Source organism: Myotis myotis, unplaced genomic scaffold (assembly GCF_014108235.1).
Source record: "Myotis myotis isolate mMyoMyo1 unplaced genomic scaffold, mMyoMyo1.p scaffold_m19_p_13, whole genome shotgun sequence".
Classification (NCBI taxonomy): Eukaryota; Metazoa; Chordata; class Mammalia; order Chiroptera; family Vespertilionidae; genus Myotis; species Myotis myotis.
The window spans coordinates 41,291,180-41,305,468 of NW_023416317.1; the positions used below are offsets into that span (position 1 = coordinate 41,291,180).

General features: G+C 41.7%; 1 protein-coding gene across 2 annotated transcripts in view; it reads left to right on the forward strand.

Moving 5' to 3' along the window:
- Nucleotides 1–14,289, forward strand: part of RARB (retinoic acid receptor beta) — a 637,926-nt gene that overhangs the window by 544,881 nt on the left and 78,756 nt on the right. For both annotated transcript variants that reach the window (XM_036332777.1, XM_036332778.1), the window contains one exon: nucleotides 9,874–10,015. In XM_036332777.1, the coding sequence (XP_036188670.1) occupies nucleotides 9,874–10,015 (142 nt within the window). The remainder of the gene's footprint in view (nucleotides 1–9,873; nucleotides 10,016–14,289) is intronic.

Sequence of the window (14,289 nt, forward strand, 5' to 3'; positions counted from 1 at the left end):
TTTCCCCTCTTCAGTACAGATGAGGATCTTTCATTTCAGTCCAGATGAGATTTAGTAATTAATGTGCAAAGCAGCTGGGGTCTGCGGACTTCTGGGCTGTAGCTTAAGAGCTATTTTGGTGCATTTTCTCAGTAAAATAATTGAGAATTAAAAAACTTAAAATGCATTGGCTTCTTGCCTTGTTATATTTAGAGTAATCCTGATAATAAATCGGTAACTATGGGTTTCACCATGGAAGGGCACAAAATAACTGACCCAAGTAATCTAGAAAACAGATGTCTTTAGTTGGTTTAAAGTAAATTCTCAAGACCAGAATTAAAGAAAGCTATGTTGCAGCCCAGTGAAATCATCCATTTTCATTTTTTTCTTGTCTTCAGTTTTTCTTTTCTGCTATATCTCAACTCTAATTCTTGAGAACAGGGAAGTGGTCCCCAAGAAATTGTATTTATAATATTTAACCTGCTGCACAGAAATTCTTTGGATAACATGTTAACTTCTCAATCTCCTATTCTTCACCTTATTTCTAATTCACTCTTTATTTAGATGGCTCCCAAGTGGATGTCAGAGGCAGCTAAGAGGTCGATGAATGAGCTTCTGGGCCCCCTCCCGAAATTGCACCTAAATATACATATGCTATTAGGGAGAAAATTTTGTCCAATTCTGAAAAAGTTCTTTGTATTCTCCCTATTCCTTCCAGTCCCCTCCAAAGTTCCTTATGCATGTGGGAAATAAAGTCCAGTAGAAGACCATAAATACCGTCAGAGTGCTGTTGTTTTTTAATTTCTTGCTCTTGCTGGGTTCATGGAATTGCTCAGAAGCTTCCAGGGGGTCCCCAGGGGACAGGGTGATGATGGTGGACTTGCTTGATTCTGTCTGATCTACAGTCTTAACACTAGCGTGAAGGTCAACCCGAGACTATCCAAGACTTCACATCCTCACGAAGGAACAAGGGTGGAAACCTTCGCTACAGATGGTATTCTAGAGCCAGGACTGGCTTCTTCATTTGCAAGAACCAATGCAAAATGAAAATGCTTGCCTCTTGCTCCAAAGTTTCGAAATTTCAAGACAGTCATAGCAGAGCAATAAATCATGCACGAGGTCCTTCTTAGTAATCATGTTTACTGATAGTGTTTTCTTGCCTTAGGAAACTCTCTATCCCAAAATTGTGTTTTGAGATTACTGGCCATAAATAACCTGATGGGTTAGCTGCCTCCCAATTAGGGGTTATGATAATCAGAACTATATGATGACTGGTCACTTTAATACATTATTATTTTAAACTATGTCATGTTTTGGAAATATTAAAAAAAGACATTTTTAACCTAAATTCAAAGATATTTTATTGAACTGATGAATTGGTTTTACGGTTGGTTTTCAGTTTATATTACCTAGTTGCATTTCTTCCCTAGATCGTGTTCCTCTGGAGCAGTGGTTCTCAACCTTCTGGCCCTTTAAATACAATTCCTCATGTGGTGACCCAACCATAAAATTATTTTCGTTGCTACTTCATAACTGTAATGTTGCTGCTGTTATGAATCGTAATGTAAATATCTGATATGCAGGATGGTCTTAGAAGACCCCTGTGAAAGGGTCGTTCGACCGCCAAAGGGGTCGTGACCCACAGGTTGAGAACCGCCGCTCTAGAGTAAAAACCATTATTACCCAGTTCGTTGGCTCACTGCCCTTCCTGGGACATCTAACCTCTGGAAGTTTAGACCTTGATCTCTCATGTTGTGAGTTCAGGTTCTCAGTTAAGCCCACAGGCTGCCTTTTCATTGCTATTCCCAGGGAGTTTTAATTAATTGGGGATTAAAAGGACTGAGAGCATTGGCCTGTGGGTCTAGCAGAGGTTGAGCTCTCAGGGGTTCACCTGCCAAAGTCCAGGAAAATACCGTGATCACACGCTTCCGGAAAGATTCGTTCCCACAGAGAGATGTTTTTGTTACATCCGTCGTCATTGCCTTCTTTAGAGCCATCTGTCTAGGCATCTCCCAAAATAAAGACTTGCTTTGCTAACCTAGGCAAGAGTAAGCATGCTAAGGAAACTTCTGGTCCCAGGAAGTTGAAAGGACATAGCTGGGCATAAAACACATGGTCAGGCTCAAAGTGAAAGGACGGAAAAGACATTTTCCAGGTTAGCAGGCAAGAGGCGCAGTAGAATAATGGGCCTTATAGAAGCCACAGCTGTTAAACAGCAGAGCACTCAATCTTTACTATTGTCACTCATTCATCTTTATTAAATTCTTAACAATGGGACCTTGTCATGGTGGGGGTTTTGATGTTTATTTTTTGTTTAAAAAAAAAAAAAGAACTCTAAGCCTCTATCCCATGGGAGAACTCAACTTTCTTGTTTGGAGTATGAATCTGACCATGTTTTCCTTTTTGTAGCTCAGAGTGCGGCTCCCTCCCTAACTGGACTTGCTCAGCATCCTTTGCGGTACATTCATGCCAACCCTCCCGGCTTAGGAGGAAGCTCTAGGTTTGTCATCGGAATAGTAGGCTGTTTTTCTACTTTCTCCCTCCCTCTCACCCATTGTCTTTCAATGGGGTGAAAAGGTCTTTACTTTTCTCTTTCTCCCTCCCAAATCTTGCTATTAATAACTTTTCAGACATTGTCACGCATAGACTTCCACTCGCTCTGGAGGGTGTTTTTTGTTTGTTTAAGGCAACGTGTTTCCTGGTCTGAAAACCGTGTTTCCCAAAGTAGCCGTGATGGGATTATTCCATACTCACCTCCTCCTGGCAGCATCTTTGCTTCTGGTTGGAAATGGGAATCGCAGCCCCGTGCAGGCTGGGGTCGCACCTCACTGCGCTCCAGCCCTGTGGCTGGGGTGAGGGCTACTTGGGGTGGCCACCTGGTTACTTTTTGAAGGAGATGGGATTGATATCTTTTTCTTGGAATGACCAAGACAAAGCAATGATTTCCCTGCTTTCTTTCTCTTCTTTCGCTCTGGAAGAAGAAATTACCCTTTTGAACTTTGCATGGAATAGAAATTAACTCTGCAAAAGCCCAAGGCAAACAGATGTGCTTCCCACACTATTTGTTTTGGGTGAATTTCTCCTGATCCAATGCTTTCTTATGACTAAGATAGTGCCAAGTTGCCTTTTTGTAAAAGAAAAAAAGAAGATGGTTTTTACTTTTTCAGACGATCGTGACGCATCCTGCACATGTAAAACCTGATGTCAATGCTTCTGACACTAAAAGGCAACTTCCATTCAAAACGCCACAGTGGGAATGCTCACAGGCAGCTTGATCATTCAGTGTGAGTCAGCAGAATGCAATGTGACTTCAGAAATCAAGGATTCTTGGGCTACAGTGACGCCCAGAACTGAGGACGGGCTCAGGGTTTCAGGTGTTTGTATTGATACCCAGAGCTTGCTATCTACTTTCTTATGTGTAAAATAATAGCATGATGAAATCGGGGATTCACAGCCTGGCGGAATACAATTCTGACCCTGGCTTTCTCCTGCATGGAAGTGTAAACGCCTCCCCAGTAAATGTCTTGTGTGGTCTTCAGGATCTTACCCAGTCCGAATATCAATCCAGCCTTTTAACTGTGTCTTATACTCTGTGTCTGTCTCTCTCTCCCCCTCCCTCCCTCCCTTCATCCCTTCCTCTCTGTCTCTCTATCTCTCCATCCCCATCATTCACATATCTGCCAAACTGGACCCCTGGCCTTTCCTGTGCTTTCTCACCCCTGACCTCTGCTGCTCATCCATAAAGGTAAAAGCCTGCCAGTCAAATCCTACCCCTTCTTTAGAGCTGGGATCAAGTGCCAATTCCCCACTAAGTCCTTTGGATTCCTATGGCCTTCACGCAGTAAATATTTTGTGTGTGTGACTACTATGCATCAGGCACTATCCTAGGCACTTTTTCACTTTCTATTCCTACTAAAGTTCTTCTCACATTGCTTGGTGGCATCGGCTACATTGTGTTCACTTGACTTATCACTCCTGGTAGGTTGAGAGGGGGCAAAACTATGCTTTATACAGTTGACCCTTGAACAAGTGGGGGTTGGGGTACCAATCCACCCATGCTGTGGAAAATTGGAGTTTAACTTTATTTTTTATTTTTATTTTTGTTTTTATTTTTTTATTATGTTGTTTACGGTATTACAAATGGTAGTACATATGTCTCCTTTTTTTCCCCCCCATTGACCTCCTCCCAGCTTCCCCTACCCACCGGCACTTGCCCTCCCCCCTCCCCCCACAGGGTCTTGTGTCTATTGGTTATGCTTATATGCATGCATACAAGCCCTTCGGTTGATCTCTTATCCCCCACCCCCACCCCCCGCAGCCCTCCCCTGCCTTCCCGCTGAAGTTTGACAGTCTGTTCAATGCTTCTTTGCCTTATCTATTATAAACTGTTGGGTATAACTTTTGACTCCTCCAAAACTTTACTTCTAATAGGCTACTGTTAACATAAACAGTCCATTCACACATATGTTTCCATGTTATCTGTATTATATATACTGTATTCTTACAATAAGCTAGAGAAAAGAAAAAATTAAGAATATTGTAAAGGAGAGAAAATATGTATATAGTACTGTACATGATTTAAAAAAAAAAAACCTGTGTATAAGTGGACTCATGCAGTTCAAAGAGTCAACTGTACATCTTCATAGGCCTAAGAGAGTCCACCGCCTCCACTCCAGGTAGTTGGCATTGAAAGAATGAATCAGTACATGAATGAGTAAATAGAGATCGAGGTGGCTTTTGGAATCATAAAGCTGTCTACTCAGAAGATTCTATATTGTTCAGAGTCAGAAAGGTGTTCCATCCTATTTGGGAATCTTTATTTTAAAAACATAAAGTCTATTGAAAATTATTCAGAAGAAAGCTTTGAAAGAGGTTTTATCAAGAACCCTAGATGCCATTCATGGGCACTTTAAGTGTGGGCATTATGCTAACACCTCCTGTGTTCCCTAATTGGGTACATTCTGTAATCCCATGAGGTAGGCATTTTTATTATCTTCATTTTACAAATGAGAAAAACTGAGGCTTTAGTGTAACTCACTCAACATCACACGGGTAGTAAGTGACAGAGTCGGAGTTTAACTACACATATGCCCAAACTAAAGCCTAATTCTTAATCACCAGCCAGTATCTAAACTGATAAAAATTACCCTCTGTGGGAGAGGATGGGGAATGTGATGTGTAATAATACCTGAAAACTTGCCCTAACCAGTTTGGCTCAGTGGATAGAGTGTCGGCTTGCGGACTGAAAGGTCCCAGGTTCGATTCCGGTCAAGGGCATATACCTTGGTTGCGGATACGTCCCCAGTAAGGGGTGTGCAGGAGGCAGCTAATCGATGTTTCTCTCTGATCAATGTTTCTAACTATCCCTCTCCCTTCCTCTGTACAAAATCAATAAAATATATTTTAAAAATAATAATACCTGAAAACTAGAAAGTGAAATAGGCTCCATGAATGGGGAAAAAACTTACAAGCATTAGAGCAATTATTTGATAGTATTAACAGAGAGACGGTGGCCCGACTTAATATATCAGAATAAAAGGAAGTGACATAAGCCCCTTTAGGTTCTCTGTGGTCTCCATAGATTTGGGATTTGAGGCGACTTCATCAAGAAAATTGTGAATTTTAGATTTGGGGGTATCAGAGAATATTTAATTTAAAAAGAGACTATCTTTCCTTCTGATGTAGGATTGTTTATGCGCTGTAGAAAGGCATGATTAACTAACAAGAGTTGTGATTAACCAACAGAAGTGACATACATCTTGAAGACCTGCTAGAAGTTTTCTGGATTTACTCGGAAAAAGATGTTCTAGGAAAGTGAAAGAGTGAAATTATGGTGTCAGCAACCCTAGACTTGGTGTCAGAAAACCAGACCTGAAAACTTACAACCACGAGCTTATGGGCCAATGGTTGAAGTGTTCCAGCTTCAGTCCAGCCAGGTGTATCTGCCTGAGGTCCCTCACGGGGGTGTTGTGAAGATGCAGTTCCCAGAGAACGGTGAAAGTCATGGGAAAGCCCTCAGATGGGTGTCTCTTAAGCCCAAGGTTAGTCCCAAGAAATTGCCATTTTGCCCGCACAGGTGGAGGGCCTCTTCTTCCTTAGTCTTCCAACACCACCTCTTCTTCGGCCATTTTCTTTGTCCACAGAAACTCCCTCATTCTCAACTCTGAAGCCATCCCAACTCATCACTCTCTGGTGTGATGACACATTAGAATCCCAGAAATTTATAGCTGGAAAGGATCTTAGAAATAAGCCACCCAGCCTCTCACTTAGGAGACGAGAGCTTAGCCCCTTAGGTTCTGTGACTGCCCAAAGCTGTGCAGTGGTAGCGAAGAGGCTGCAACCCACCACCTTGACTTCCCCTCCAGGGCACTTCCTCTTCTGCCTCCTCCTCCTCTGTCCCCTTGGGCTGCTCCTCAAATAGGCATCAAATCCTTCCTCCTCATATGCTTAGCTTTTCAGTCCTTTCTCCTCCAGATGTGTCCCTACTCAGCTACTGGCTTCAAAAACTATCACACTTGCACGCAGGACTTCTAAAGCCCATTTTTACATAGGACAAGTTTGGGGTTACGGTTTTGTTCCCCAGAGTAGGAGGCTTCCAGTTTTAAGTGGGCGGGATTCATGGCTTTAAATCACGTGGAATTACCTAATGAGACACTTGTTCATTTTCTCTGAATTCTTCCAGGAGGAAGTGTCAGGTCAGTGCTGATCTGCCTCTAATGCTTGCTCAGCTCCCTTTTCAGCAAGGAGTGAGGCAGCCGGGGCTCCAAGCCCTTAGCAGATCCAGTGTCCAGTGAGAGTGAAATAACATCTGATTATTGTTTGGCTTGACTTCCTTTTTATTTATGAGTGCCTTCTAATATGGACAGTTGGGGACTGGTTTTCCAATTAAGCTAGAGTTTAAACGTTTCTATTTTATATAATGTTAAATATGTAGAGTCAACCTGAAAAAATATTCAATTAAACTTAGGTGGCATGGGGTATGCCCCCACCCCCACCGCCATGCACACGCATGTGTGCGCACACATATGCACATTAGGTCTTCAAAGCAGAGGTCGGAGAAGAAGCCAGTTTTGTGTAACAGTTCAAAGTATCTATGAGGGAGAAGGAGAATTTATATGCTGGAAACCACTTTTTGGCCTCCGAGGGCATTTCTGTTTACCCGAACTGTGTATAAAAATACCTCACAGCATATAGTTTCATCAGCAAGTATTCTAACTTGGTGGAAATGATTTACTGAAACTTAGACCACCTCCTGAAATCCAGCCAAAAATCTGATTTGGAAAACTAAGAAGTCCTATTTAGTTTCTGCCGTCATTGTTCCTCGACCACATTGACTGGGTAATTAGTGACATATAAAGTTCTTTCATTCTGTCTTCGTCTGTCATCCTTTCATCTGAGCCTCATGAGGTTGTTTCTCTCTCCTCTATGGTCACTCCCTAAGAATGTCCTGAACTGAACATTTAGCTTTTTTTGTGTGTTTTTTAAAAAATATATTTTTATTGATGTCATAGAGGGGGAGAGAGATAGAAACATCAATGATGAGAGAGAATCGTGATCTGCTGCCTCCTCCATGCCCCATACTGGGGATCGAGCCCACAACCTGGACGTGTGTCCTGACCAGGAATTGAACCCATGACCTTCTGGTTCATAGGTCGATGCTCAACCACTGAGCCACACTGGCTTAGCAGAACATTCAGTTTTTAATAAATGGCAGTCAGCTTTGGCCACAGCTCACTTGCTTCACACATACGGAAAAGGCTGGGTCTTCTCTTGTGTCAGTGGTTTTTGGCAGGAGGGCAGTGAAGTTTTTGTAAAGTGTGTGCATCTGGCAGCCAAAAGTGTCCTGTAGATATTTTTTGCAGGAAAAGGTATGCTTGGAGATGACCACTCTGCACAGATTCTGTGAGGGTTTCAAAGTCTTTGCAACCTGTTATTTTAGATTCTGAGCATATTTGTAGCTCCAGGAGTATAAAAATAACCTGTGTTTTCTTGGAAAATGTATGTGTCTGGGATGACAGGAGCAGCAACTTTAAATAAGATTTCCAGCCATTTACAGTTGAAGCTTACCAGTAAAAATATGTTTATTTAGACATTAAAATCCTAGGGTGCCCATGTAAATACCCTAAACAATGTGTTACATGCGCGTTCTTCGCTAATGTGCTTTAACTTTGAATGTTTTTAGTTCCGGCTCCTGGAGTGTTAATGTACTACAGGCAAAGCTGAACTCAGATGGTGGGTCTTATTTGCTGTTCAACATATTTAGACGGCATGTTTCTTACATCCAAGAGAATTGTTTCTGATGTAGGTAAAAGTCACATCACAACTGAGAGTGTAAACTCCTGGCTTTTAATGCTCATAGCGACACAGAGGGTTTTGTTGGGCAATAGAAGAGAGAGAAGGCAGCAGGTGTCCCCTGCACTCCCTGTTCGTTCCTCTGTGTGTTTAACAAGCATCACTAGATTATCTGTTGTCGGCAAAGCTGTGTGATCAAACGGGGAGGACACAGAAGGCCAGGCCCCTGTGCTCATGGAGCCAACAGCCTGCTTTATTCCATCAGCGTTTCACAAAAATCAGGATAAATCGCTTCTGTTGTCAAAATATAATTTTCCAAGAGTTAAAAAACAGTAATTAAGCCAACTATTTAGTAAGCACACATTGAAGACTTATATAACTCATTAATGAGGGAACCAAGAGGGTGACTTAGCTGGTTTAAAGGAGGCTATGAGAAAAATATCTGGGTAGGTGGATAGGTAAGACAAATGGGTGGATGGACGGACAGACGGATGGATGGATAGATGGATGGATAGATTTATGGGTGAATGAGATAAAAGGAAAAAAATAATGCTCGATTAAGATAGCAAAGTTAGATATAAAACTCATTAATGTCCTACAAGGCAATAAAAGAGTAATTTGAGGGGTTATATTTCAACCAAGCAGAAATCCTTTGTACCTATCCTAGACAAATAGTGTTTGTAATTTCCCAGTCTTCTACAATCTTTACACAGTCTGGGTCCGATCAATAGTAAATAGTAAGTCAAACAAAGTTACGTTTCTCAAGAGCATTAGATGACTCTTAGGTAAGCGAGTCAGTCAGTGCTACAGTAAGCGCTACCCTACAGGACTTTCTGCAGTTAAGGAAATACTGTGTCTATGTGCTGTGCAGGGTGGTAGCCACTGGCCATATGTGGCTATTGAGCCTTTGAAATGTAGCCAGTGAAAATGAGGAATGGAAATTCTAATTTTATTTCATTTTCACTAATTTTGTTGTCATTAGTCACATGTGATTAGTAGCTGTTCTATTGGGAAGGACAGCTCAAATAGGCCATTAAATGGGCAGTCCTTTACCTGTTTTTTCTTTTTCTGGATACGTTTTTTTTCCCTAAACATTTTGTAAATTAAATCATATTTTAAATATTCTAAGAGGAGTTAAATGTGTAAAAGAACTCAGAGAACCGTTCTTTGAAAAGACCTAATTCTGTCACTAATCAAATAATTTCTTTGGTAAATGTGGTGGCTCTGACATTGGGTTTCTTGATAGTGGACTCATCTGAAATCATTGGCCGACGAGGGAACCACTTATGAAGTTAGCCTATTTGGAGAGAACCCAACTCTGCATTATGTTTTCCAAGTGAATCAGCTTGGTATTAATTTCCTTTAGCAAGATAATAACAGTCAGCTCTAGTTTTGATTAAAAGGGGCTCTCTGGTTTGAAAAAAAAAAAAGGAGGACAGATTATTACTATTTCACAAGGACTTTAAGGCTTAACTAAGTTAATGTTTCTGCTGCCATCACTTCATTACTCAGAACGAGCCATCAATGCATCGATAAGGTTGGCTTTGATTTCTCACGAAGCTCTGTAGTTTTACTTAGTTTCTCTCGCTTGCTTGCTTGCAGGGGTTTTTCCGCAGAAGTATTCAGAAGAACATGATTTACACTTGTCACCGAGATAAGAACTGTGTTATTAATAAAGTCACCAGGAATCGATGCCAGTACTGTCGACTCCAGAAGTGCTTTGAAGTGGGAATGTCCAAAGAATGTAAGTGGAGTCTCAAATTTTTTCCCTGTTTGCCTTATCTATACATATGAGCTGCCCCACTTCCAAAATCCAGTCGTGGGGGACGTCAGCATGTGGAATTCAGATGTGACACTAATGATATATTGCCAAGGGCAGGTGTAAACAGAGATGGCAGGAAAATAGAATAACTGTGGGGATTTTTCAGATAAAACTTGAGTGGCAGTTGGTGAAAAGATAGGAGTTGGGTGTCGTGGATGGCAGATTTGTATTCCAGAGCAGTTACTCATATGTGTTTCAAAGCCACGAGTATCTTGGACGTACCACATAGCCACTCGGAGACTTCATTGTCCCATCTTGACAATGGAATACAGTTTTGCTTGTATTGGTGAGAATAAAGTGAGGCAAGAGGCATGCATATTGACAGTAGTGATAATTTGCCCTAATTTTTTAGAGGGAAGAAAGCGTAAAACTTTTGTTGTGGAAGAAAGGGAGACATTTGGCACGTTGGCATTTTTCGCAAACTTGATTTAGAAAATATTTGATTTTTTTTCCTCCCAAGCCACCCCCTCTTCCAAACAATTATATACTTTATTAATGCAAAGAAAGAGAACATTTTAGTAGATTAAAAATTAGTGGTCCATAAGCATCAGATAACAGGGGCTTGTAATAGATGTGTGCTTTGATATAAGCAGAATACAAAATATCTTCATTCTCTCTTTGGTGCTTTCAAATGTAGGGAATAAGAAATTGACAGGCAAATGGCTTGGTTGAGGCAGGCCTAAGAAAGATGTTGGGGTGCGTGCTGGTGAAGCACTTAATGGGATGGCTGTTGTTTTATTCATCCCATCACTTGGGGATATGGCGAAGGCAGAACTGTGAATGGGGCCCCGGGCTAGGTGCCGTGAGAGGACTCTGGAGATGCCTGAGACATGACCACTGCCCCTAAGAGCGTGAGAGAAAAAGCCAGGCATCTTAGCCACAATCCCACAGTGGGGTTTGAAGACTTACATTACAGGCTCTTGGATTTGGAACATGGAAATGCAGCCATGGAGGAGGAGGCTGACTGGGAGGGAAAGTCCCATAACCAGGCAGCATGACTCTGACAGGCTCTCTGCTGGGAGCCACTACTTGGAGATGTTTCTTCGTATCCGGCCCAGCATCCTAACTGTACTTAGGGTTTATTTAATTCACTTTCCTACATCTTGCATTTCTACACTTCAGGGAAAACTTCAGGGTTGGGACTAACTCGGTTGACTCAAGCCTATTAACACTTTCTGTGTCCCACCCAGCCAGTCACTGGTTCATGGTGGAACATGTAACCTAGTCCCATCCAATGAGAATGAATTCAAGATTCATGCTCATGACCCATACAAGAAATAAATGATAAATTAGATTTCATCAAAATTAAAAATGTCCACTCTCCAGAGTCCACTGTGAAATTCATGAAAAGATAAGCCACAGACTAGGAGAAAATCTTTACCAATATCTGGTAAAGGACTTGAAAGTAGCACATATAAAAACTCAATAATAAGACAGCAAATAGCTCAATTACAAAAAATAGCCAGACCCCTTAAAAAGTGCCAAGATCATGTAAGACTGATGAGCTGTCCCAAACTAAAAGAGATATGACAGCTAAATACAATGCATAACCCAGATTGGATCAGGGATCAGAGGTAAAATAGCTCTAAAACACATTTTTATGCCAATTAGTGAAATTTGAATATGGACTATAAATTAGAATATAGCATTGTATCAATTTTAAGTTTCCTGACTTTGATCATTGGACTATGGTTATATAAGAGAATGTTCTTGTTCTCAGTGTCTGCAGCTAACTCTCCATGGTTCAAGGAGAGTGTGTGTGTGTGTGTGTGTGTGTGTGTGTGTGTGCGTGTGTGTGTGTGGCAAGAGAGAAAAAGAGAGAAAATGTGACAAAATATTTAGAATTGTGAATCTGGAAGAAGGATATACAGGAATTCTTTGTACTTTTCTTGCAACTTTTCAGCAAATTTGAAATTTTATCAAAATAAAATTACAAAAAAAAAAAGACTCATGCTTAGACTATTGGGGCAGAAGAAGGGCCATCCCTTCCAATGCACATGAATAAGGAAAGAAGTAGATGTCCTCCACCCGCTAGGGAAGTCCACTGTGGGACAAAGCAGGCACTGTGGATGGAAGAGTAGAAAGATAGACTGAAGTCACGCCCTGAATGGCATCACTGAATTGCTAAACCAACCAACCCCGAAACCTCTGCCTCCAGATCCTTTTGTTCTATTTGCCAAGAAGTAGCCATTAAGGCAATTGAGGTTGGAGACTTGTTTATACTTAGGGTCCTGATGAACAAGAATGGACTAGGTCATCAGACAAGAAGGCTTCCTGCATGTATCATCCGGTTTGGGAGAGTCTTCTTCCTCTGGACAGTTCTAACTCTAGATGATGAGTTAGTTGACCACATTCAGGCAGGTCCTTTGGCTCCCTCCAAACTTTAGAGCTATTGCATTACTTAAAATCAGTGAATATGAAGATATGAAACTAATATTCACTTAGCTCAGGTCCCACATCCTATCATTGAAGAGAGAGTATGTTATTATCTGAAATAGCCAGATTATTTATAGGTGCGAGTGGGGCTCACAGGATGATCACCTAATGCTCCGTTTTTGGTCTGACATTCTGTAGACACGGATGTCGCACTGTAGGTCTGTGGGAGAATTTCAGTGCAGGCTGAAATTATAAATGAGTAAGCCAGATGTGGACTCAAGGAAAATCAGTACTTTTGCATTTATTTTGTGTGGGCTGGAGACCCATTTCCTGCTTACATTACTTAAAACCCATATCCTGCTGCTCTGTAAAAGCTGGCAACTTGGTTAGCAATTAAAAAAAAAAATAATGTTTACACCCACAGGAAAACTCTAGTTTCAACCCTCAAGGAACGTATCACCTTAATTAGATTTAAAAATATAAAAATGGGAAGAAAATGGGGTCATTATGCCCAAGTACACAAACATAAATATGTTTTCTGTAGAAGGAAATTGAAGGGAAAGAAACAAACACTTGGAATATAGGTACGGAGGCTCTAATAGAATATTTTTTTAAGTTGAAACTGAAGGAAGCAGGAAAATATGAGAATCGGTAACCATTTATACCACAATCTACGTAACTGAAAGGAACCCAAGAATAATAGAGACTCATGGAATGTTAGAACTGAAAAGGGATCTCAGAGATTGATTTTCACTCACCTCTCTCATTTGACATACAAGTACACTAGGACCCAGAAAGATGAAACGGCAATCCCCAACTGGCTAAAGACAGACCAAGATTGCTGTTCACGCCTGCCACCTCTCCTTGCCAAGCTTTCTTTGCAATACCAAGATTAGCAAGATTTGCATTGGCCCTAACCGGTTTGGGTCAGTGGATAGAGCATCGGCCTGCAGACTGAACGGTCCCAGGTTCAATTCCGGTCAAGGGCATGTACCTTGGTTGCAGGCACATCCCCAGTAGGGGGTGTGTAGGAGGCAGCTGATTAATGTTTCTCTCTATCCTTCTCCCTTCCTCTCTATAAAAAAAAATCAATAAAATATATTTTAAAAAAAGATTTGCATTCAATTCTAGCCACAGGTCAGGTCACTTGGTTAATATGTGTCAGAACTCTTTGGATGCAAGTACAGAAAACCTAGCTCAAACTGGCATAAGCTAAAAAAATTAAAAAATAAATCCGCACATGTAACTGAACAGTTCAGAGTAACACAACTGGATCCAAGGGCTCTTGTTCCTTTCAGGGCATGGTTCCTCTTCATCTGTCACAGCTGGTTTTTGCTATGTTTGTTTCATTTCCGGGAAGATTTTCCCCAAGGCCAATAAAGATTGCAGCTACCAACAGCTCCAGGCCTATTGTCTACCCAGCAGCTAGAGAGAGACTCCACCTGTGCCCAGAGACCAGTTGTGATTGGCCTAACTTAGGTCACGTGCCCCTCCAGGAGCCCATTGCTTGGCGGGGAGGGCAGACTATTGTGATTGATTAGGCCTGGATCATGTGCCAGTCCCTGGGAGACAGGATTGAGTTTGAGCTCACCCAAACCACATGGGCCAGGAGCGCAGGAGGAAGTGTTCCTCGGTGGGAAGTCAGAGAGACAGGAGGCAAACCAGGCTGGTCACACAGTGCTGTTCCCAGTATATCCTTATTCTTTATCCTGGTGGCAGTGGGAGAGAAAAAGGGAAGGGAAGGGGAGGGGAGGGGAGGGGAAGGGGAGGGAAGGGAAGGGAAGATGCTGAAAGAAAGAAACCTAAGAATCATATTATAG